This window comes from Bombus impatiens, unplaced genomic scaffold (assembly GCF_000188095.3).
Source record: "Bombus impatiens unplaced genomic scaffold, BIMP_2.2 scf_0418, whole genome shotgun sequence".
In the NCBI taxonomy this organism is placed as follows: Eukaryota; Metazoa; Arthropoda; class Insecta; order Hymenoptera; family Apidae; genus Bombus; species Bombus impatiens.
The window spans coordinates 861559-884094 of record NT_176837.1 but is presented as its reverse complement, the minus strand read 5'-3'; the positions used below and the strand labels follow the sequence as shown (position 1 = coordinate 884094).

Below are 22536 nucleotides of genomic sequence, written 5' to 3'. Positions count from 1 at the left end.
TAAAGTTTCGCCAGGTAAATTCGCGCCAGAGTTTGATGCACCGATGCAAAAATTGCTCCGCCGCACGGCTACGTGATGAAAATCCGCAATAAGACTTAGAAAACACACTTGAAGGGGAAAAAGAGAGAGAAACAGAAAGAGAGAGAAACAGGAACGAACGCGGTTACAGGAGAGTCGGCAGCCGCTAGGATGCGGCAGTGTTTTAAAATCGAACGGAAATCCAGTCGAGCCGCGTCCACCGCCATTGCAGCGGTTGCTAATAATAGAGTAGATACTGGAAGGATAGAAATACGACTTCCTCCGTCACTCTGTACCCTGCTGCGTCCCAAGAATAACGGGCTCTCGTTCGATACGAGACTAGCGAAAATAAGGGGTCAGGGGCGGCAGCCTAATTCAAACACTCGATACAGCCAAGAAGAGAAGCCACGCGATCGCACGTGATACAGATCTGACTTTCTTTTTAAGGCAGATATACTTCGTTCAACGTGCAAATGAATTTTTTTTTTACCAGAGATTTTGCCGGGTTTTTTCTTTTTTTTTTTTTTTTTTCTTTACTTTAACTGTACCAGTTGGATCATTTTTCGGATTTTTTGGCGAGAATAAATTGGAACGGTTAACGATGTCGAGGGGGTTTACTGGTTAAAGGGCACTTCAGATGGTATTCGTGCAATTTCGTTGACATTTTTTTGGGCAGGAAGTGGCGAAATGTTTTTATTTTACTGCAGCAACTAAATCGGAATGCTGGAAGTTAATGAAGATTTTTCTTGATCGTTGCTTTTTGGGTATATCACGTGGGTCGGTTCAGCTGGAATTTCCAAGCTAAAATGGACGATTTATTTTTTTATGGGTCTCGTAGAAACCATACCGATCTACTCCATAAATTGAAACGCAGAGGAAGATGACGGCTACAAACGTTCTTTTCTATAATTTAGTTGAAATTTACGGTCAATTATGACAACTGTGAGCGACAAATAAATTTATGAAAGACAGTCCCCCGTTTTTTTGAAGGTTTTGAATGTTAATTACGTACTTAGTTCGTATAAAAATTTGTTTTAAATATTATTTTTCCATCCCTTCTTATTCTTCTGTATTTTATCATTCTTGATTCTTAGAAAAAAATTCTAAAGGGTTTAAGTAATTTAAAAAAATTGATTTATAATTTGTTGTTATTATGTGTTTTATTTATTTCTTTTTTTTACAGATTCTATCTGTAATGTGATTTATAAGGGAAAATTTACTTGTTTACACTTTCGCAGAAAACTCATCCATTGAATCACGATGATAATATTATTCGAGTGACTGTGAAAGCGTATCCTAAACGCAAGGGATCACCTTAAAAGGCTCGATATCAAAGATACCTAGCTAACTAGTTGAGATTCCATGCTCCATGCGTAAACTGAAACAGTCCACTTTCACACAATAGACTTTCAGAGAGAAAACATTCTCTAGATTGAGTAACTTCCAAACTTGAAGCAATACTAAACATCCATTCAGTTTGTAGTTAAACTCACTTAGTTAACAACTTCCAGCCATTTTCAATAATAGATAATCGCGAATCTTTGAAACCGCGCGTAATCCAGAATTTATTTCGCGTTTCTTGTTTAACACGTCTCATTAGCTGCATGAGATATAATTTAATTAATCGTAAGTTTGAAATTCAAGTGGAAATAGATTACATTAGAATATCGAATTCCCAGAAAAACAACAGTCGTGCCAAATTCATGGTACTTTAATCTTCTCTCGCATTTATTCAACCCGATCAACTTCGGCAAAGATATTTAATTCTCTGTTTTATTTATTTTACTTGATCGATTTGGCATAGATGTTCGATATTCTCTTGCATTTATTTCACTAGATTAATGCAACAAATCAATTAAAACTCATATTTCTACGTTCATTGGTCGCTATAATTGTTTTAAACTTCTGTTTACTTGATATACGTGCCCCAATTATTTCTTGTTACAGTAATTATTGAAAGGGTTACATCTTTCGTCGTCCCACGCGGCGTCGTACCAATTCGATTTGTAACTGTGCTTTCTGCTGCCTCTAAATTGAGTTACAGAACATTAGCGGTGAATCGACCCTGCCACCAGACAGCACGTGTCCCTTATCTCGTCCAATAAGTGAACCGACGCGACGATATCTGTCGACCCAGGAAGCGTGTGAACTCGTAAAATCAGTGATCCTAAACTCCATATCACGTATCATCGATGCTCGGCCGTTAAATCGCGTACAGTTCCCGTTCGCGCTGTTCATAATTGAAAACACGAAATATTAAGGACTTCGATACCGTGGAGTCTAAGGTCCGATAATTAAGCAGCAAGAGTCTAGACAGGTGGTGTTTTATTAACGATGTGATTGTGAAGGGAATAGCGATTTTTAGCGAAAAGGATTGTGAAGCGAATTTAAACCCATCACGAGAGAGATAAAAAATAGATCAAAGGATAAGTTTAAAACAGAGGAATGATAGTTTTCAAAGGAGAGCGTAATAATTTCTGAAACGAACGATTTATACGAAGAGAAATGTTTGAAGTACAGGGGAATAAGGAAATGATAATTTCAAAATAGAGGAATAAGAAGATAATAATCCAAAGATGGAAAAAATGATAGTTTAGAAGTAAAATAAGCGACGTAATAATTTGAGATTAATATTTAATATTTTTACGCGAAAATGAAATTTTTGATAAATTAATGTATCAGAAATAGTAGTATAGAATAAAATTCAAAATGATCCGAGTTCATTAACGAAACTAAATTTTCCTACTGCTTTTTACATTCTTCTTATATCAAAAAGCTTAAGTCGAAGATACGTTGAACGATATGTTTGAATAATACTATTGCATTAGATATGTAATTCCTAGAAAGGAAACATACGTTAAATTTATGAATAATACACGTTACCGTACGTAGTTAAATGTAAGTGATTGAAATTTGCAGAATTTGACGTAGATATAGAAAGAAGAAGTGTCTCGCTTTAGCTTTATCGATCCGTTTCAGAAACAGTTTTACAGATGTTCCTCGGCCATAAGTTTGAAAAGCCTGGGTTAAATCGATATCTAGATGCGCCTACTATTGGAATATTCACGATTACGCTATTGAGTACTTCAATACCTTTTTGCATTGCTATACTTAGTGAATAAGAACTTTTTTATCAATGTTTATAACTGTTGCTTTTAAAGTGAAAATTTTAAAAGAATCATGCTACTGCTTTTAAGGTATAAATTTTAATAGAAATGGAAACAAAGTGATGGAAACATGAATATGTTTTTAACTGAAAAATAAATAATTCGGAAGAATTCTTTGATCAAAATCAATAAATCTAATCTATGTATCAACAGAGAAACGAATGAACGATAAAAGCACGAAAACTTGATGAATGAAGAAAATTATTTTAGTTTGAAATATAAGTATAATAATTTTAGATACAAATATTTGAAATTGTTCGTTTTCTACATTTTCTAATTCAATTGCAACGATATCCACGAACGATAACAATCAACTTAATGAAATTTAAAAGCAGCAACGAAATCGATAAGCCATGATATCAATTATGTAAATGCAACGTGGCGATCGAAACATAGGAAAGTGAGTTCGTTGGCCGACGAAAAATTGAAAAGCAAAAGCACGCGTCGCTTGATTTATCGATTCTACATTCCTAGCTGACTGAAAATATTTCCTCGGAGAAATTTCCTCTCAGAGTATCTATGTCGACTCATGCTATTGGTTGCGTTTCAATATTTTCGCTCTCATGGATTTCGTATCAACCAGCATCTTTGATACAAACTCTTTCGTGAAATAACAACGAGGTATGTATATAGTTTTTATACTTCTAAAAACCCGTTATTTTAACAATGTAACAATACCATAGCAATAAGTAGCAAATCCTAGGCCACTGTATATTGCCATAAAACAAAACAAATACGTATACATAATACATAACTCACGATATTCAATTCCTATTTTATCTCAGACCATTAAACTTTTTGCTTCAACTTTCAAACAAAGTATCTCCGAATTATAGAACTCCCAGATCAAAAATAAACAGATCATCGGATTTTTGAAACTTCGATTCCCATAGCGAACACGCGTATGATCATCCTAATTTCCATGGAGAATCAAGTAATCCTCGATTCCAATTCCCAGAAAAGTAACCTCTCGATATCGAAGTACCTTTTAATAATACCAGAAGAACACGCGAGAATAATACGCGAAAATACGAAGAAAACACGTTGAAACGTATGGAGATAAAAAGCGGGGGACACGATGTCACGCGTTATTCCGATCAAGTGAAACGCGGTCGCTCCTCTCCCCCGAGGACTTACCTCTTCTACGAAAGATCTCTGCTGCATATTGGTCCAGCACATTTTGCACTGGCACACGTCCTTCTCTTTGAAATTCTCAGCCCTTTCTCTGTCTCGGCTGGCGGTAACCTGAGGTGGCGGAGGCGGCACAGGCGGCGGGAGCGGACTAGTCGCGACCTCCAGGCTATCCGAGCTAGAGTTATGACGTCGCGGTGGTGTGATGTTCGTCACGTTCCCTTGCGAGACCTGCTGTTTCACATCGGCTGATCTTCCCGCCGAGTGATCGTTACCATTGCCAGACGACTTTGAGTGTGACGGTGACAGGTAAACGTTCAGCATGCACTTGCTGTTATTCTGCTGCGGCTGAGGCCGTAAGAAATCATCCAGAAGATAAAAGCTCTGCGCCCGGTTGGATCTTGTAGTAGACGTAGTTGCACGCGAATCGTTGCCAATGGACTGCTGTTCCGCTTTACAGATACTCTCGCGATTTGTTCGACCTCGACACTCGTCATCGAATTGATGTCTAGCGGTCACGTGTCTCTCGTCCACGTCTCTATCCGCGCAATCCGCGGTTTCTTGATACAACCTACGGCTAACCTTCGACCTTCCAGCCTGACCGAATTCTCCGTTCTCTCTGTAGATGTCCCGGCTCACACGGGAAACACGGGCCGAGTAGGACGTGGGCTGCTGGTAACGCGTCGACTTGCAATTCGACCCACGTAAATCCTCCCGGAAGTGCTCGCCCTCGATCATCGAGACGCTCATGTTATGCGACAGCGAATGTTGAACAGCGTGTGAACTGGTGCCATTCGGAGCCCTTAACAGGGCACCGAGAGACCGCCACTTCCTGTCCTGCTGTCCCGTCGAATTCGACGAGACGGACGATCTGGTCCATTTCCTCTCGTTCCCTGGCGATGTTAGAGCATTGTTGTTGCCTACCGACCACTTCCGGTCGTTCGTAGGCGAAGTCACCACCGATGGCCACTTTCGTTCGTTCGACGGAGACGCCATCGAGGTGCTCGACCACTTTCGCTCGGACGAGGTCAACACAGCACCGGTGGCGGAGGTCAACGAGCGATCCGTAGATGAACTGTTCAGTTGATCCTCGCGTTGCTTGGCTTTCCACCAAGATGACGTGGAAGTAAAAAGTATCAGTGCTCCTCGCAGTGGATTCGGATTCTTCGAGGCTCCTTTTGGTGAATATTCTCTATCCTTGATCTTCAAAGAACAATCTTTGTAATTGGTGTCGCATTCGCGATCGCTGAACGCTGACGCGTCACGATCCCAAAGAGCGTTTTTCTGAGCGGCCAATTCCTCCTCATAGTGTAACGTGGCGTTAGTGCTACGTAGACGTGGTCGAATTTTCACGAAACCGTAATCGTTGCTGTCTTGAACGGCCTCTAATGCCTCGATGCGATGTTGAACGGTTCCGGTCGACTGCTGCAACAGAGAAGTCTGACCGGACGAGTATTGATGATGGCTGTTGCTCAGCTGCAAGCTCGGCTGCTGTAAAAGCGTCGAGGTCCTCGCCCTGTGTCCCTCGCTGGCGGTACCGCGTTGCAAACAAGAGAAACTCGCCGAGTGTCGCAGGCTCGAGGGTGGATTTCCCGGTTGACTCACTCCCAACATCTTGCCTCTCTTTGATATTCAGTCTTTTTGATCTCGAGTAGCGAAGAAAGAGAATTTTGTTTCGAACACAAGCGATATTCCTTTCTATTTCCCCCCTTCGTTTTTATGTTTCTTTGTTTCTCCTCTGTTTCGTTCCTCTCTGTCAAATTGGACGGAAGTTGGGACGAAACGACACTTTTCTAACTGAGTATTATTACTCTGGCAGTGATTCTTGCTCTCGATATCCCGGTTTTCTCTGATAACGCGTGAACAATCGACTGGCCTGCAAACGACTTCTTGTTTCGTGTACCTTGTTCGTTCGTGTACATCCTCTCGATAAGATTCTCGTGAACTGGCAGCCGCCAGACGGCTACGTCATCCTCGTCGCTCTCGGTGCCTTTCGTACCGTACAACGACGGTTCGTACGAAATCTGAAACAGAAAGTAGGAACAGGATAGGGGCTAGCAACTCAAAAGAAAAAAAACGGCTACAACAAATCGAAGCGTCGTGAAGCAACGGTTGTGAAAAATGAAATGACGAGGAGGATGAGTCGAAGGAAGGGTGAACGAGATTCTAGAGAACGATGGAAAGACGGGGTGGTGCGGGACGTTCTCTTCCGTTGTGAAATACATGAATGGCATACGGTACGGATAGCCTGTTCGCGTGGCTTCGAAACAGCCAAAGGAAAGAAAAGGAAGAGAGTGAGAGGCAACGACTGTATGAAAAAGGACGGAGAGAGGGACACGAGGCGATTTGATGGAGATCGGCGAAGGATGAAGGTCGTTCTGTGGTCGATGCCTAAGGCCAGGCATCGAGATGTCTACCGATGTGCCCTTCGAAAATTTAATTTTCCTTCCGAGGAAGAACGAACGCGAATTATTAACATTCATGCAGACTACAATTCTTTTGTACTTTTGAAGCAAGCAATATTTTATTATAATTTCTGAAGTTCGGAAATCTTTTTAATTTCAATTCAGAAAATTTGTAAAAATTTGTAAGCTCGGGCTTTGAAATTTAAATTTTCTTATTTGGAAGGAATTGCAAATTGGTAGACATCCGTAACTTAAAGTACGCCCGATGAATCGTCGATGACAGATATGAGCGAAGTATGTACGTCGTAAAGTATACGTTTACAGCGACATGCTCATCAACTAAAAGTCCGATGCAGCTGCGTTAAAAAGAAGCACTGGAGGTACAAGAAAATAACGTAACAAATTCGTGAATAATCATAGGGTAACGGGAACTGACTCAACAAGAAAAATAAAATTCAGGGGCGTCTACGGTGGTTGCTGAATTGGTTTGTAACATTAATCTACACATATAATCGTTTCCTATTTAACCAAGTCTGGACCATAATTAACGTAATTAGCATTAGCTTCAGGATCGTGTCTGGTAACCGCTTAAAGGTCCGATATATAATTTAACTCATTGACTCACGTTTTCGTTCATTAGCTATGTATTCAACCAGACTAAAATATTCACTTTTGAAATCTTATTATTCTGTAACGAATAAAAATTATTAAAATGATAAGTGTAAGTTACAATTTATTACATTCGATAGCTTGTAATTTAGTTTGAATATTTGTAACAGCAACACACGTGTTTTCGTTGCATGCAATTTATAATTTTGCACAGTTTAGTACGACTGAACGTCGTAAAACAAGCAGTTAACGATACAACGAATTATGTTATCGTCTAACGAGCGTTTATTTAAAAAACAAAAAAGACGAACGACATGATTTTTTAAAGTTTCCAACATTTTCGTAGATTTTAGTTCAATCCCACTAGAAGGAGAAACGTGGTCATTAAGTTCTCGTGGTTCGGTACACAGGTGCATCTGCAGTGCCATTCTCGATTCTAAGCGAGTCTATATTGCGATACAACACCTACGAGGGACAATTCGACTCGATAAATTGGCGGTAACATACCAATTATCGATCGTGCGGACAAAACTTTGAAATACACGAATAGGACGTTAAAACGCGATGAATTTTATTAAACACGATAAAAATGAAATAATACGAAAGTACCTTCGTGAAATATAGTATCCCATAATATCCTTCGAAGGAAATTGCTAGTAAAATGCTCCTGTGGATCCCACCGTACTATCTACGTAACAAAATTACCATTCTCTTGTATTTTTGCAGCAAACGTTATAAATGTTAAGCTCGATAAATTTCTTCGTTTTCAAATTCGACAGATTCGCGTGTAAATTTTAGAATTCGACAGATTCACACTTTCAGATTCTTTCATCTAAAAGTAATTCCACTTCCAAACGTATAAATTTTCGAACTTCCAAATTTAAGCTTTCGTACTTCGAAAATTCGAACTTCTAAATAGAAGATTTTCTACATTTTTAAACATCAATTAAAATTTTGTTCTCAAGATGAGAAAATTTCGCCAGGAGCGGTGAATTCGAAGTTTCGGAGGGAGGCGCAATGTTCAACTACGAAACCGAATTCTTTGACTTTAAGGCAACGGCACGCGGGCTGTCTACCGTGCGTCTATGTAGGTGCAAAACAGTGAAAGGTTTTTCAAGGCAGGAAAGTAAGTGACACCCACACGTGGCCGTTGTCGATGTAAAAAGGCAAGGCCGTTCGCGCGTAGAAAAGTTCACTGCATTATTGCGAAACTGATCGCCCGTTGCAGAAACAATGACGCCTAATGGAATAAAGGATGTATGCGACGGGAACTTATTCTAATTCAGCAGCACGAGGTCAATCAAACGTTGATAATAAATACGCGAAGAATCGCTTTCTACGCTGTCGCCATTTGAATGAAACACAGCTGCGACGTATTATTCGGAAACTTTTAATCCCACCACGCACAGTAAAGAACAAAATGATGTTTGCACAGAACGTGCAACCAACTCTATCTGCTTCGACTATCATCCTTGTTTCAAGTACTGAGAGACAAAGATGCTTAGAAAAATCGATACGTTTCTTGAAAGAATTAGATTGTTATTACGAACGAATCTGTTGCAAATAAAATAGATGAGTTTATATAGATTTGATACGTTAGTTGCATATACGACATTGTAATAAAAATTGATTTTAAATTACATAATAATTAAGAAGATACGAAACACACTAAGCGTATTTCTTATATTACTCAAGTACATATTAACTTTTGTTTCAATTGCATATCAGACGAACGTAATATCCACGTCGGTATTTACTACACCGTACTTCATTTTTATAATTTATTTATATAATTATATATAATTTATATAATTCACCGAAACTTTATCAAAAACTAAAACATAATACCATCGCGTTTCATAATCCCTCTCACGGCAACCACATCTGTTTCTTCATCTAAAGAGAAATTTCTTCGTTTAAAGCTTCGTTCGAAACTTCATATTATTCACGATTTTCATGATTATTAAAGTAATTACAATCGACAGCAAGTATAATTATCATCTTGTTGCAATGCATTCTCTCACATTCCGAAGATTTCAACACTCGCAGGAACGAGCAATCTTTTCGTCCTTACGTATGATATTCATGATGAACTGTGCTGGACGCGCAATCGTATCTTTTTAAAAGCAACAAAAAAGCAGAAAAGATATTAACGAAAGTGTGCGTCAACGCGGTACACAGGAACGCGAGAAATTTTCCTTCGTTCCCCGACAACTCTGCGTGCAACGAGGCGAACACGCGTGACTTTCTGCGGCTTAATTCCGACATCCGCTACCTTCGAGACCGCGTCTCGCTTGCAATTCTAATGCAGTCGTTAACTGGCATCGTTTAAGTGGGAAAGCCTTCCTCTCGCTCTCTTTCTCTCTGCCGCTTACACATACGAAAAAAAAAGAGAAGGAAAAGAAATCTGTATTCTCATTACACAACCTAACCCCAACCTCGGTTAAACGTAAAGCCGCGTTTAATTAATCCGTCGACGACTTGACCGAATTTTTTCAGTGGCGCGATGCGGATCATCCTAGAAACCGCAGAACCGTATAGCATTTAGTGCGTGAAAGAGAAGCAGGTAGCTGTAATGCGTCAAACGTCGTCGAAACGAATCCTCGCTCGTGTTTTCGTAGGAAAATTCTAGATACGCGATCGAAAATCGAAGCAGTCGTTGGAACGTGTAAACAAGAGAGAAAGAGGAAAAACGGTGGAGAAAAATGGAAGGGAAACGACGGTTGCATACATTGTAGAACAGAGTTCATGCATATACAAGACGATTCCTTTGTACAGGTAGTTTCAGAGTTGCAGATCTGTAGAGGATGACGAAGAAGAGCATGTACGTTTGAATTTTCATGGATTAAGTTTAATAAAGCAAGGACAAAGAAGAACGTCTGAATTGTCGACTTGCAATGTACACCTAAGTTTGTAAGAATATAGTAAGCGATAATTCAAATACAATTAAAACTTCACTAGGAACAAGAACAAGGAAATAGTTTGACTTTCATACGAAGGAAAAATAAAATATATATATATGTACTTGTGCGTACAATTTCTAATTAAAACTCTACCGAGTATTTTACAATAACTTGCTGACCATATTAAATATTTATGCATTTATGAAACATTTATAGGTACGAGATATACAGAATGCAATATAATTATCATAAGTAAAGTATCCGTCGTAATATCTAATGGGAAAATTTGCATAAAGAGCCTAAGTCTACGTATATAAAATAAAATCTTACACCTTACAATATGTAGTAGTCGAAAGAAATCTCTATTCCGGTTTCCTTCCTTTACTCGTGTTCATGAAAAATTTAATTTCCATAAACATCCGCATTCTATCTACATCAACCGTTCCAAACTTTTACTTCTAAACGTCTTAAGTTACACATTTCGAGTGAATGAAATAAACCAACATCGAACGTTTAACAAACGTAACACGTTCCTCTGGCCATCCGTCCCTACAGCTGCCAATTTAATCTTTATTTATGAAACGATTCACAGACGCGTTTCTCGAAACTCTTAGCTGGCATCGTTCGATCAGTTCGAACGCGACAGTCAAAGAAACAACGATTCCGCGACGATACGCAAAACCTAACCGTCGTATTCGCGCTCTGGATATATTCCGTCAACCCGGTTAACGTAATTGGCCAGAATCTTTGGCCGTGACTAATTACGAACGTAAGTACGAACAGTGTGCACATAAGCGATACGCGATATAGAGGAGAGGTTCTCTTGTCCGTTCTGGCGTTTCTCACCGCCCGCTTGCTCAACACCCTGATTACGAAAGAAATTTGAAAGCTCTTCCTCCGCGGTCAGGGGAGACTGATTAATTTTGAAAGGCGACGAGTTACGTGAACGCGGTCGAGGAAAATGCAAAGGCGATGAGGTTCCCGCGCAACCGACGTTACACCACTTAACACGCTAGCGTCACCACCACTTATTTCCTCTTACTTTCACAGCTAGTAGACACACTATGTTTCTCACAATTGTGTGGAAAAGTAGCCAAAATCTACCAACTTCTATATGTACGTCGGTACGAAGTGCTTTAAAAATATTAAATTTAGAATAAAAAAAAAAAAAAAGGAACGAAGAGCAGGATATGTAATTAGAAGGAAAAATGAAAAGCGGAGATAGAAGATTGCGGCAGCAAGATACAGACGTGGAAATGGAACTGAATAGAAAGAATATCGGAAGGAGAACGAGGCACGTGCTGCAACAACGTGAAAAGACAAAAACGCAAGAAGATGTAGACGGTGGAAATGGTATTAGGGGCAATAAGACAGAGAATAGAAATCCTTGGGAAAGCAGAGAGGCTAAGGCGGTAAACAAGGAAAGAGACGGAAAAAATAAAGACGTTAAGGGCAATAGTAAGGAACAGAAACCGAAGAGGGAATACAATATTGAACACCGGGAAAGAATCGAATAGGAGGAAGAACAGTAGGTCCTATCGATAGGATGAAGGAGCAAAGAAAGGATTTCAGTAGTAGGATAGATGTTATGTTATACGCAAATGTTGAAATTTTTAAATAGTTTATAAACGGAATGCATACGATACGGATGAAGGTGCAGGTGCAGAACGAAGAGTAAACATAGGAAATACAGGAAAAATGTACAGCCGGAAATTGGTTCTAAGTTGATAAACGAGGATATATATAATAATATATACTATATATACTATAGATTGTAGACTACAAAACTAATACAGACTATATATAATAAATATATGATAAATAATAATTAAGTTAGTCAAATGGAGACATGTTTCTGGCTTTTGGTTGGAGTCGAAACGATCTTAAAATGTATTCAAAATGGGACAGAATGATTAGCTCTTCGTGTAACGTTAGATTATAATCTGTGACCAAATTTACTTATTTCTAACTTTTGAACGGCGTTGTAGTCGGACTGCAGTATTCAGACTGCCAATAGGCTGCCTATTTTAACGATTCCTGTGCCGCAATGCTTTTGCAGCGATCATCTACACGCAGACGTTCGAGACCCCTTTTACTTCTTTCTCTATTTAAAAACGTCGGGACGACGATGACTAAGAATTCGTTTGTTTTATTTTATTTCACTTCTGCGAATACTAAACGCTCTTTTGCTTTAACAAACAGCATGAAATTGAAACAAGGAATGGCATACATTAATAACATTTATTCGAATTAACGAAAATGCTTTTACAAATATACTTTATGACCATAAAAGATGAGTACAACTCATCGACAAGTAATTTCGCTACCTTTTTTCCACCCTTTAAAGCCGAATCGCTTTTGAAGCGCCCTAAAAGTCCTTTTAACGAACGAGCACACGTTTCGCGCGATAATTAGAAACGCAGAGTTTCCCTGCAACAATACAACGAAGAGGACAGAACCATCCCTGCTTGCTTAATTTCATCAAGCCTGTCGGAGCCATATTGAGAAACTCAATTTTCTACTCCGATGTTCAGACTCCATTCGATCCCATTCAAACCTACCCATCGTTTTAAAACTTCAAAATAACGACGCTATGCACTTTTTTCCTTTGAAAGTTTCGTCAAGCATTAAATTAAACCTCGAAAGCTTCACAAAGATGGATATGACTGAACAAATAACTACGCGCAGCTAGCACACGTCTGTTCGCGAAACTAACTCACTTCAATCGATATGTGTACTTACAGGGTATTCCATAGTATCGACTGAACAAATTTTCCTCCAAATATTTTGTAGGTTACTGGTAATTAGTATGATCAGATACAATACCTGGTCTTGGTTCATTTCTTGTCGTAGATCTTCGAACGTTTATACATAGAAATATTAATTATCACAAATTCCTGATCGAAGTACTCACGAAAGATTCGAATATATTTTACTAAAACGTGTTGCACTTGAAAGTATAATCCAAATTTTTCAAAGCACCAACCTATCTCTACTTATTTGAAAATACGAATGAAACGTTCGAAGCTTCACGGTCAGACTCGAATCGAAGTTAATTCCGTCCCTAGGTGTAGTAAATGTGATAGGTGTAGCACAGGTGTAGTAGAGGTACGTGTAAGTATATGTATTCACGAATTGAATAAAACCAAGGAAATCATGATTATAAGTTTGGCATAGCGTTTCACACTTTCGTTTCGAGCAAACTGCAAACAGGGGATTTCCAACTCGTCGAGCCGTGTCGTCGAGGATCCCTTGGAAAGCGGATCGGACGATGAGCACACGCAAGAACCAAGCCGTTCCATGCTCGTCGATGGTACAAACCATATTTTTCCCTTTCTTAATGAAATAGCAACGTCGACCGACTAAAACCGGCATATTACGAACTGTAAGAGCGGTCGTGCCATGCGAATATCCCGTGTGCTATATGCTCGGATTCGACTGGAAACTTGGAAACGATAATTGGTCGAGGTAATTAGAAACCATAAAGATAAGTAGCGTAACGAGCAATGGCGGATAGCCGCGAGTTGCGAGACGATTCAGACAGACGTGATAGTTCTGTCAATGAGGAATATTAATCCCTCGAGATTCGTGCTTCCCCTTTTCTAATTGGCAAAGAATGATCGATCCTCTTTTCACTTTCTTTGCTCGAATGGAATTGTTTTTTAGTTATATGATAACACGTTATGATATATAATTGTGTATTGTTATATTGCACGTTTTTAATACAATAGATGTAACGAATTTAATATAATATCTACGAAAGACAATTCTTTGTTAGTATAAAGCTAGCTAATAGTTTAATTACGTATAATGAATGTTACAAAGTATAATCTAATACACGTAATTCGCGATGTTACAGCTTTTCTAAATGATATTTTGCCTTTTTAAATATACATTATAAGCTAACCGTTCGATTTACTGGAAATATAATATTAACGATTGCGATTTTCGAAATTATCATTAACATATATGATGGAAATTATTGAAAATCCAAAGTATAGATTTATCGTCTCGAAATACCACACACGTTGCTTGCTTTAATTATATCGAATGAAACTAGATTAAACGAACCGTAGATAAAAAATGATATGAAACAGGCTTAAGCATTACGAATTAAAAAAGGGCTGTCGTTTGCGAAAGAGGCAGAGACATGTCTCGTTGCGACAGAGCTTGAGCTTAGGTCACGCGATGCGAACCTCATGGAACTCGATTGATTATGTTGAACGCGTGACACCATATTGTCGCGCGCTTTCGAGGTAATTCCACAGCGGCCTCTGTGAATGTGTGATACGCGGCCTGATATGCAGACTTCCGATCGATATACCACTCCGTTAAACGACGAAAGCACCATACAATACATCTAAGAATGGCAACTTCGATCTTTTTAAATTCTCAAGACCGGCTACGTGCTTCTACTTTAATTTCAATTTTATCGATGGAAAATTTCTAGTAAGAATAATTTCTATTAGATTTTATCAAATCTACCGCTCATTTAACGCTTTCGTCTATCAATCTTTTCCACGTCTACCAAAGAAACGTTAGAAACTATAATTATGCAAATTTCTAAAATTATACTTGTAGAGCGACGTTTGTAGAAAATAAAAAGCATCAACGAGCATCAGCCTCGTTGTCGATTAAAAGTGAAAACAGCTGAAAAACCCATTCACGTGTAATGCAGAGCTGAAAAGGAGACAAGAGGGGTATATGAGTACTCCGTTCGTCATTCCAGTTAATAATACTGCAGGGGATCTTTACCAGTCTGCATCATGTCGAGGTATCATGGCTTGTGATAACGCGCTTCATCTTCTGCAGTTTGCACGCGCCATCTCCACGCGTAAACTCCACGCGTAGATTCTGCACACGTGTGCTTCTATTATGCCGCTTTAATACACAACGAGAGACATGCTATCATTAGCTGCGTTCTATTCAAAAGACAAAACAGATCTTCATCTAGGATTGTCTTTCGATTCATAAAAATATTGAATTTGCATCAACATCCGCCGTCTAACAGTAAAGTATCATTTTCGGGGAATATCGTATTCTATCTTCGCTTACCATATTTCCTAAAATAAGCTACAGTCAAAAATACACATAAGATTGACACGGACCATTATTCCTTCTGCTCGTCTTCTTTCCAACCCTGCGTTCTATTTACCAAGAACGTAGTCGTTGATGCCCAATCTATTTAATCTGTGATCACAGATCTAGGATACGATCGGCTGCAATCAAAGGCAAGCGGAGGCGGAGTCGCGTCGAGCAAATTACGCGTAGAAGAACAACAAATAAAGCGTGCCAAACGATCTTATCGACGGAAAGATCGTACGAAGTATAGATAATGGTTGCAGGGAATTCACCATTGTATCGGTTGTATTGTACGTGATAGGTTCGAGGAACGATCGAGACGAAGTCTCGTTGAATATTATTATCCCAGTTCTCGTTAATTCATCCATCTGAAAAACGAGTGTCTCGATCAACGTGAAGCAAGACAATGGTATAATAACAGTGTGGGAAAGGTCCTGCAGCAAAGTTGGCGCGTCGTCGACGATGAGTCGGCACACGTTTTATCCTAACGTGTGCAGCGTATCGGTTGAGAACAGCTAATTACAAACGACGAGGCGCGCTGAAACTTTTAATTCCCGAATTATGCACTCCCGACACCTGACTCTGAAACTCTATTCGGAATTACGCAGTGACTACGGTGTGCTTCTCGTTGGATTCCGTGTAAACCCGCGATTCGACGTCAATCCGATACTATTCTTCTCTTTTTTTCTATCTTTCAGGAATTCTTCAATTACGAAGGAAAGACGAAATTGTTATCGATTATACATAATTTTCCCTTTCCATATTTTCTTTCCTTCTTATTCGTGCTTTAAATAAAGAATTAGTATAGTGGATTATTCAGCTTCGTTCTTTACAATCATCTGAAAATTAGGAGACTAATAACTCGGGAAAGTTTGGGAACGAATATCACCAGGTTTCATATTGTTACTGGTCATAGTCTCGAAAGATTCATCCTGAAAGACTCGACATAAAGGCAGTTAGTAATTCGTCGCGAATCATTTGACTACTACTTTTTATATGCACTTTTACATCTTTATGAACATAACTAAAGAAATAGAATTTAAATAGAAATTTGTATATCATCTACCAAGTACAATATTATAATAAAATATTCCAATAAATTTTTCGCGTTACGTACATTTCGTTGCACTTTCAAATTTTCCGTAAGTGTATAAAAATCCACAGTCTACTAATTATTCGAACGCGTTTACAGTCTGACTGCCTGTGTATCTTCTACTTAAACATTCGTGGTACATACAATAGAAAAATACTTGGCGATAAAGTGCACACAAAAATGCAGTTAATCTACGATCAGTCTGTGTCGTGCGAACCCATAGAATCCGTTAGAATCCCGCTAACGAATCGGGCGAGCACGTGATGTACACGAACATGCAGGTCGTAAGCCTGGTATCGATTTCGCGGGTGGCAAATTATTTTCTTCTTTTGTCGAGGACGTTGGTCGCGAAAGGGATGAAACGGGTGGGGTGCGATGAAGGATAGAGGCTGAGGTCAAAGTACGTTCGCGGTGAAAATCCATTAACGCGGCCAAGTAAAATGAAAAATATCCACGTTAGACGTCGATCCATGTAATTACGGCGTAATTACGTTATTACACCGCAGGATGTCCTCGGGGATGTCGAACAGCGATACTCGTAATCGACGAGGTACAATAAAAGACGAACAAATTGTACGCACGATGTCAATTTGTTAGAAGATTTAAAAAACGATGTGTTGCGATAACAGTTCCGTGAGACTGGGAAAAAAGGTGTCTCAAGCGGATTTCGTGTAGCTTTTTATTTATCGGTTATTATGTGTTACTTGCGTGATCGATTTTAGAAGAGAAAGTGCATACTTAGATGGTTATAAGACTAATTTAGGGGCAGAATACGAAACGATACTTGTACGATACGTGTAGTATCTACTTAATAGAGTAAAGTAGATCGCTCGTCTCTTGGTTAATGTTGGGAAATTTACAAGAAGTAGTATTATAAATTACACAGGTAGTCATTAAGTTATATAGGTATCGGCTAACAGTATAAAATTTCGAAACGCGTATTTTCCAAATTATCATGAAAATAAAGATTCCTAAGCTTTCACAGGCTCGATCTTACCGATTATGGGTTAAGAAGACGAGAGACTCGTATACTCACACAAGAGAGCGCCGAATATATTAAGAAATATCGTATCTGGCTTGTGAATGGAACAATTTGCTCCTACGTTTCGTTCGAAAAGATCAAGAACCCAGGATACATAAAATCAGTATCTTGATATTTATCTCATGAGAATCACGCGTCATTACATACATATACGATACATCAGGATATACATACGGGTGGAAAGTTTAATCAGAAACTAAAAAAGTTTCGTTCCGATAAACAGAGTTCGGACAAATTGCACGAACACAAAATCGAATTACGTGAATTCAAGTAAAACTGACTAATCAGAGGTTTAACCAATTTTCATTGTTTGCAATCGAAGCACGGTGCATCGAATCCGGTTCGACGTCGGCGAAAGAACAGGATAGCGAGCTCGTCTTATCCAAAGTTTCTAAAATAACTGCACGATAAACGGCCCATAATGTTACGCTTCATGATCGGTAACCATCTAGAGCGCTATACCGCGCACGTATAACCGATCGTTAACCGAAAATTCGCGGTTGTAACCTACTCTAATTTTCAGGTTCGTTTTACACGTGTCCAACTCGAGCCTGAGCCGCTATCGCATACGAATGATCGGCGACGAACGCGCCGCAACGATTATTATGCGGGATCCTCGCGGCGCGGTCAGAATTTCCAGCGATGTATCCGCTAATCAATAACCTAGAGTACGCCGCATGAACCCTCCTATGCCGCCCGTGACCGAACTTGACCGATCCTGTTCGCCGGAAACCCGCCTCTGCGTATTCGCGTCAATGTGCGCGCTAGATCTCTCGTCGAGGTGAACGACTCGGATGACAGAATCGGGGACGGTCGAATTGCAAAATCTGTTTTCGCCAATAAAAATCTACGTTAAATCTACGTAAAAATCAAACGTCAAGTTAATCGCTCAACGCACATACTCCTGGCGCAAACACTTTTCAGTTTATGTAATTGTTTTAGCTATTGATCTTTATAAATTCAACATACAATGTGTTATTTGTTAATCTGTTAATAGGCGGAGTTTATTTTGAAACATACATTAGGGGGGTGCGTAGTTAAAACGAAGCAATGACGAGTATACACGTCGAACACAGGGCAAATGTTACTGTTATAAATTTTAGGAAGAAAGTAAAATAAAACGAGGAAGGATTCCATTTTCATCCGATAAAAAATTAACAATTCATCGTTGAAAAAATATACAATTCGTAAAGAAGAAAAATTCAATAAAAAGGATTTAACAAGTTCAACCGATTTCAGTGTGGTATTTTTCAAAGTAAGCAAAAAAAGCAATTGTTTTATCATACAAAGTGGCACTTCGCAGGTCGATCACCAATAACGTGACTCCTTACGGATTTCATTTTTTGACCGGACGGCACATCTTCGAAGTGGCTTGCTTTTGATGGTATAGCTGGTATAAAGTTATACGAGCTGATATAAAACACAAAACAATTCGGGGAATAGCCGATATACGCAACAAAGTACACAAAACAATTCGGGGAATAATCGATAGGGGACACCAAAGGGAATAATCAAATACTCAAACTTATTTTTATAGAATACATAATAGGTTTACTGGAAGTATAAAAGAAACATACTATTAAATGTCATATATATTACTTTTTACTAAAATTTTGAATTTTTATAGTAAGTGGTAATTTTTTATTTCACACGACGAATATACGCGCCAGCCGCACCGAAGTAAAGTTTTGGCTTGACGTGTATACACGTCGAACGCAGTTAACCGCTTGAATTATGTATATCCTTCGTAAAAAATTTTATTTATAGATATTGTTTACTTTAAGAGAGAATTTATTCGTCCCCTTCCTTTGATTTATTAACCGGTCGTACGTAAAACACGTACGTAAATAATTTTACGTGGTAGAATAATATGTAGGTATTTTATAATATGCTTCCTGTTCTCTAGACTTAAGACGGTAACTAATTATTTTTTCTACATGTAAATTGCATACCGTCGGTCATAAAATGACATACTTTTGTTACACAGATTTCTAAAACAGAATGCAACGCGCGATAGTTAAATTTACGAGCGCGTTATATCATGGTACGTTTCATAGAATACGAATTACGAACCGAAATTCTCTGCCGGAGGAGGAAGCATTAACACAGAAACGACGATTCGTAGACACCAAACCACGATACGGTAGAAATCCCCGAGTAAGCAGAGCGTACATGTCAGTAGCCGTTAGAAGCTGAAAAATGAACGAGTGTCTCGAAGGAAGGGCGTATGTGTAGCGTTTGTTGCGGTGAAAACGTTATGGTTAACGTGGCACGCTTCTGGAGTTTAGGTTTCTCGAGTAGGGCACAATACGTGCATATGCTCCTCACGTGAGTAACGTAAGACGAGTAATGCAGCTTGTGAAAAGCAGCTCGCAAAGCTGGAGGATTTGCGTTACATCTTTTTCTTTCGTGCATTATGTTTGAGGCTCAAGGCTGTCTCTGACATCTTCATCGCGCAATTCTATATTCTACATGATTCGACATGTAGATGCGATGTTTTTTAACAATAACAAGTACTCGTGTACTGTACCATTACGTTCAATATTGGTTACTATCGAGCCGTGATCAGTCAGACTACCCATCAACTTTCTAACTCTGTACAGCAGATGCGACAGTTTCATCGATAACGAAAATACCTGTGATCTATCTTTGTAATTGTGTCACCGTACACGGACCTATTGCACCATAATCAATCAAATCTACCTACCAATCTGTCTACCCCTGGTACAGTGGATGCAAAATTTTGCCAATAATCAGAGAAGATTGCATCAGAGAAAGTGAACCTATTACAACATGATCCACTACGCTTACACTTTACTATGCCAGCTCTGCACAGCAGATACGACAATTTCGTTAATAACAAAAATTCATACGTTTTCGTTTTTGCCACCATATCGTAAAACGTAGGCCCATTATATTTATTATCAAACAGATCCGCATTCTTTCTACTCGCATATTCATTTATCTTTGCATAATACATATTGCACGGCGCTAGATAGAAGATCATTGAAGAGTATCTACCTTAATTTTATTTCTAAGAGTAAAACTTTTAATGAAAGAATATTTTCGACGGTCGACATAGTCACTCTGTCTCTATCGGTCCAGAAGTTTATGCTTCGTCAAACATACTTGGAAAGGATACTCGATACGTCAGGTGGACGTATCTATGTGTAATACAAAGGCATGAGATAACGGACAGGACCGACGGAGGATGTTTGTCTGATTGACGTGGACAACGAGATTCTTATCTCCATAGGAGGGCCATTGTTGCCCGTGATGTCGAACGGAGACGTCTATTTATCTAATTAATACAATAATATAATCAGATCTAATTGTTGTATATGAATATGAATAATCGTCAAACGTATATTTTTGTTATAAATACACGTGATAACCTATCACGGATAACCAATCGAATCTATATTTCTTCTAAAAATTCTCTTGCCAAATTTGTATGGTAAGCACCGAGGAGTAAATGCGCCTACACCCGCGTGATAAACATAGAATTACACGAACGAAGGACACGCTTTCTTTTCTTATGGTACCCCTTCCCATCTTACGCTATCCGGTAGACTTAACCATGAATAGATCTTGATCGCGAAGAAGGAAGAAGAAGCTGCTGATGGTGGAAGTTATCTTCTCTGTAACGAGGCAAAGTCCTTCGGATGTCTCCGGTTACAGCGTGCTTCGCTATCTTCGAGTTAGATACGCAGCTGTTTACATATATTCCAAGGCTGGAAGGGTTGTATCAACTTTATCGCACACGGTAGTAACTACGACGCAACGAAACCGTCTCTTCCTGGTCAATCCGATGGTTCAGCTAAACGTTAAACCATCCGCCATCGGTAATGCTGTATTTATTTGAGAAGATGCCGCGAGGATAAGCCAACGAATAATTAGCCGCATCTGCGATATTTCGTTCCCGACGTTTGCAATATATTTACAATCCACGGAAATGAGCTACGCCTACACACAACCGTTATAGGGAAACAAGCTAGAAACATGCGCACCATGCATAAATGTAGGCAGACTTCTATAAATGAATTTCTCGGAAGCGAAACTGATCAACTGCGTGTTTTATTAATTTCTTGATTTCGTTACAGAAGTACACGATTGATATTCGATTACGAAGAAACAAGTAACTTACTTCCGCAAGTTCGCACGTCGTAAGAGGAACAGTTCAACGTAGATAAAATTGTAGATCAATAATGGATTATGTAACTTACAATTTTTCATTCGTCAATCAACTAATTATTATTATTTAGCTTCTAGTTATTAGCGTCTAGATAATCGTGGAAGAATTTTTCCTAAAAGAAATCACAAAGATATAAGAAATTAAAAAATCAAAATTCCTTATAAAACGCGATTCAAAAATATAAAAATGCAGAACACTTCCGTTTTTTATCCTGCATTCTCTACCATCGTTGTCACAGCGCTACAACCGGATACATAATCTAAAAGTTTCTCCGTCAATTTTTCTAATCTATCCGCGATCTGAGAAGCTTCTGACACGATCCATCCTCTTACTTTATTTAAATAAGAATAAAAAAATATTGAAATAATTCTGCACGTTGTAGACAAAGATCTCGGATAAATGGTAATAAGAAAAGGGACCGTGAACGCGTTTCAACTGCGTGGCGATTCGCAATCTGGCACGAGATACGTTCAAAGGAATCGAGCGTGTATCGTGGATGCAGCATCTGCCTTTCTACCAGATAATGATGCCTCGTCGCGATATTCCGCGGGATGCTTTTAAAACGACGCTGCTGAACACGCAACCAAGACCAAATACGCCGGCTGGTAAACGCGGTGAAGCCAATTATACGTACCGATTCATGGCGTGGCTACGGTGAAAAAGAAAGCAGAAGGAGTGGAACGTAGGGACGGCGCCGGGTGAACACAGAAAAGTGGAGCTTATTAAAGAGAAAAGGTCAACAAGGTGGAAAGGAAAAAAGGAGTAAACCAGAACTCCCTCGCACAATCGTTTACTAACTAACGATACTAATATTTAATGAATTGACGAGCGACAAATTGTAGATTGTAAATTTCTCTTTTATAATTTCATCTATTTTATCATCGAACATTG

The 22536-nt window shown here is 39.0% G+C and overlaps 1 protein-coding gene across 3 annotated transcripts in view; it reads right to left on the bottom strand.

Annotated features, from left to right (window-relative positions):
* The window catches only part of LOC100741550 (probable serine/threonine-protein kinase dyrk2), a 268654-nt gene that overhangs the window by 189423 nt on the left and 56695 nt on the right, over positions 1 to 22536 (bottom strand). For all 3 annotated transcript variants that reach the window (XM_033321284.1, XM_033321282.1, XM_033321283.1), the window contains exon 2: positions 4323 to 6340. In XM_033321284.1, coding sequence (XP_033177175.1) covers positions 4323 to 5930 — 1608 coding nt within the window. In that variant the 5' untranslated portion in view covers positions 5931 to 6340. The remainder of the gene's footprint in view (positions 1 to 4322; positions 6341 to 22536) is intronic.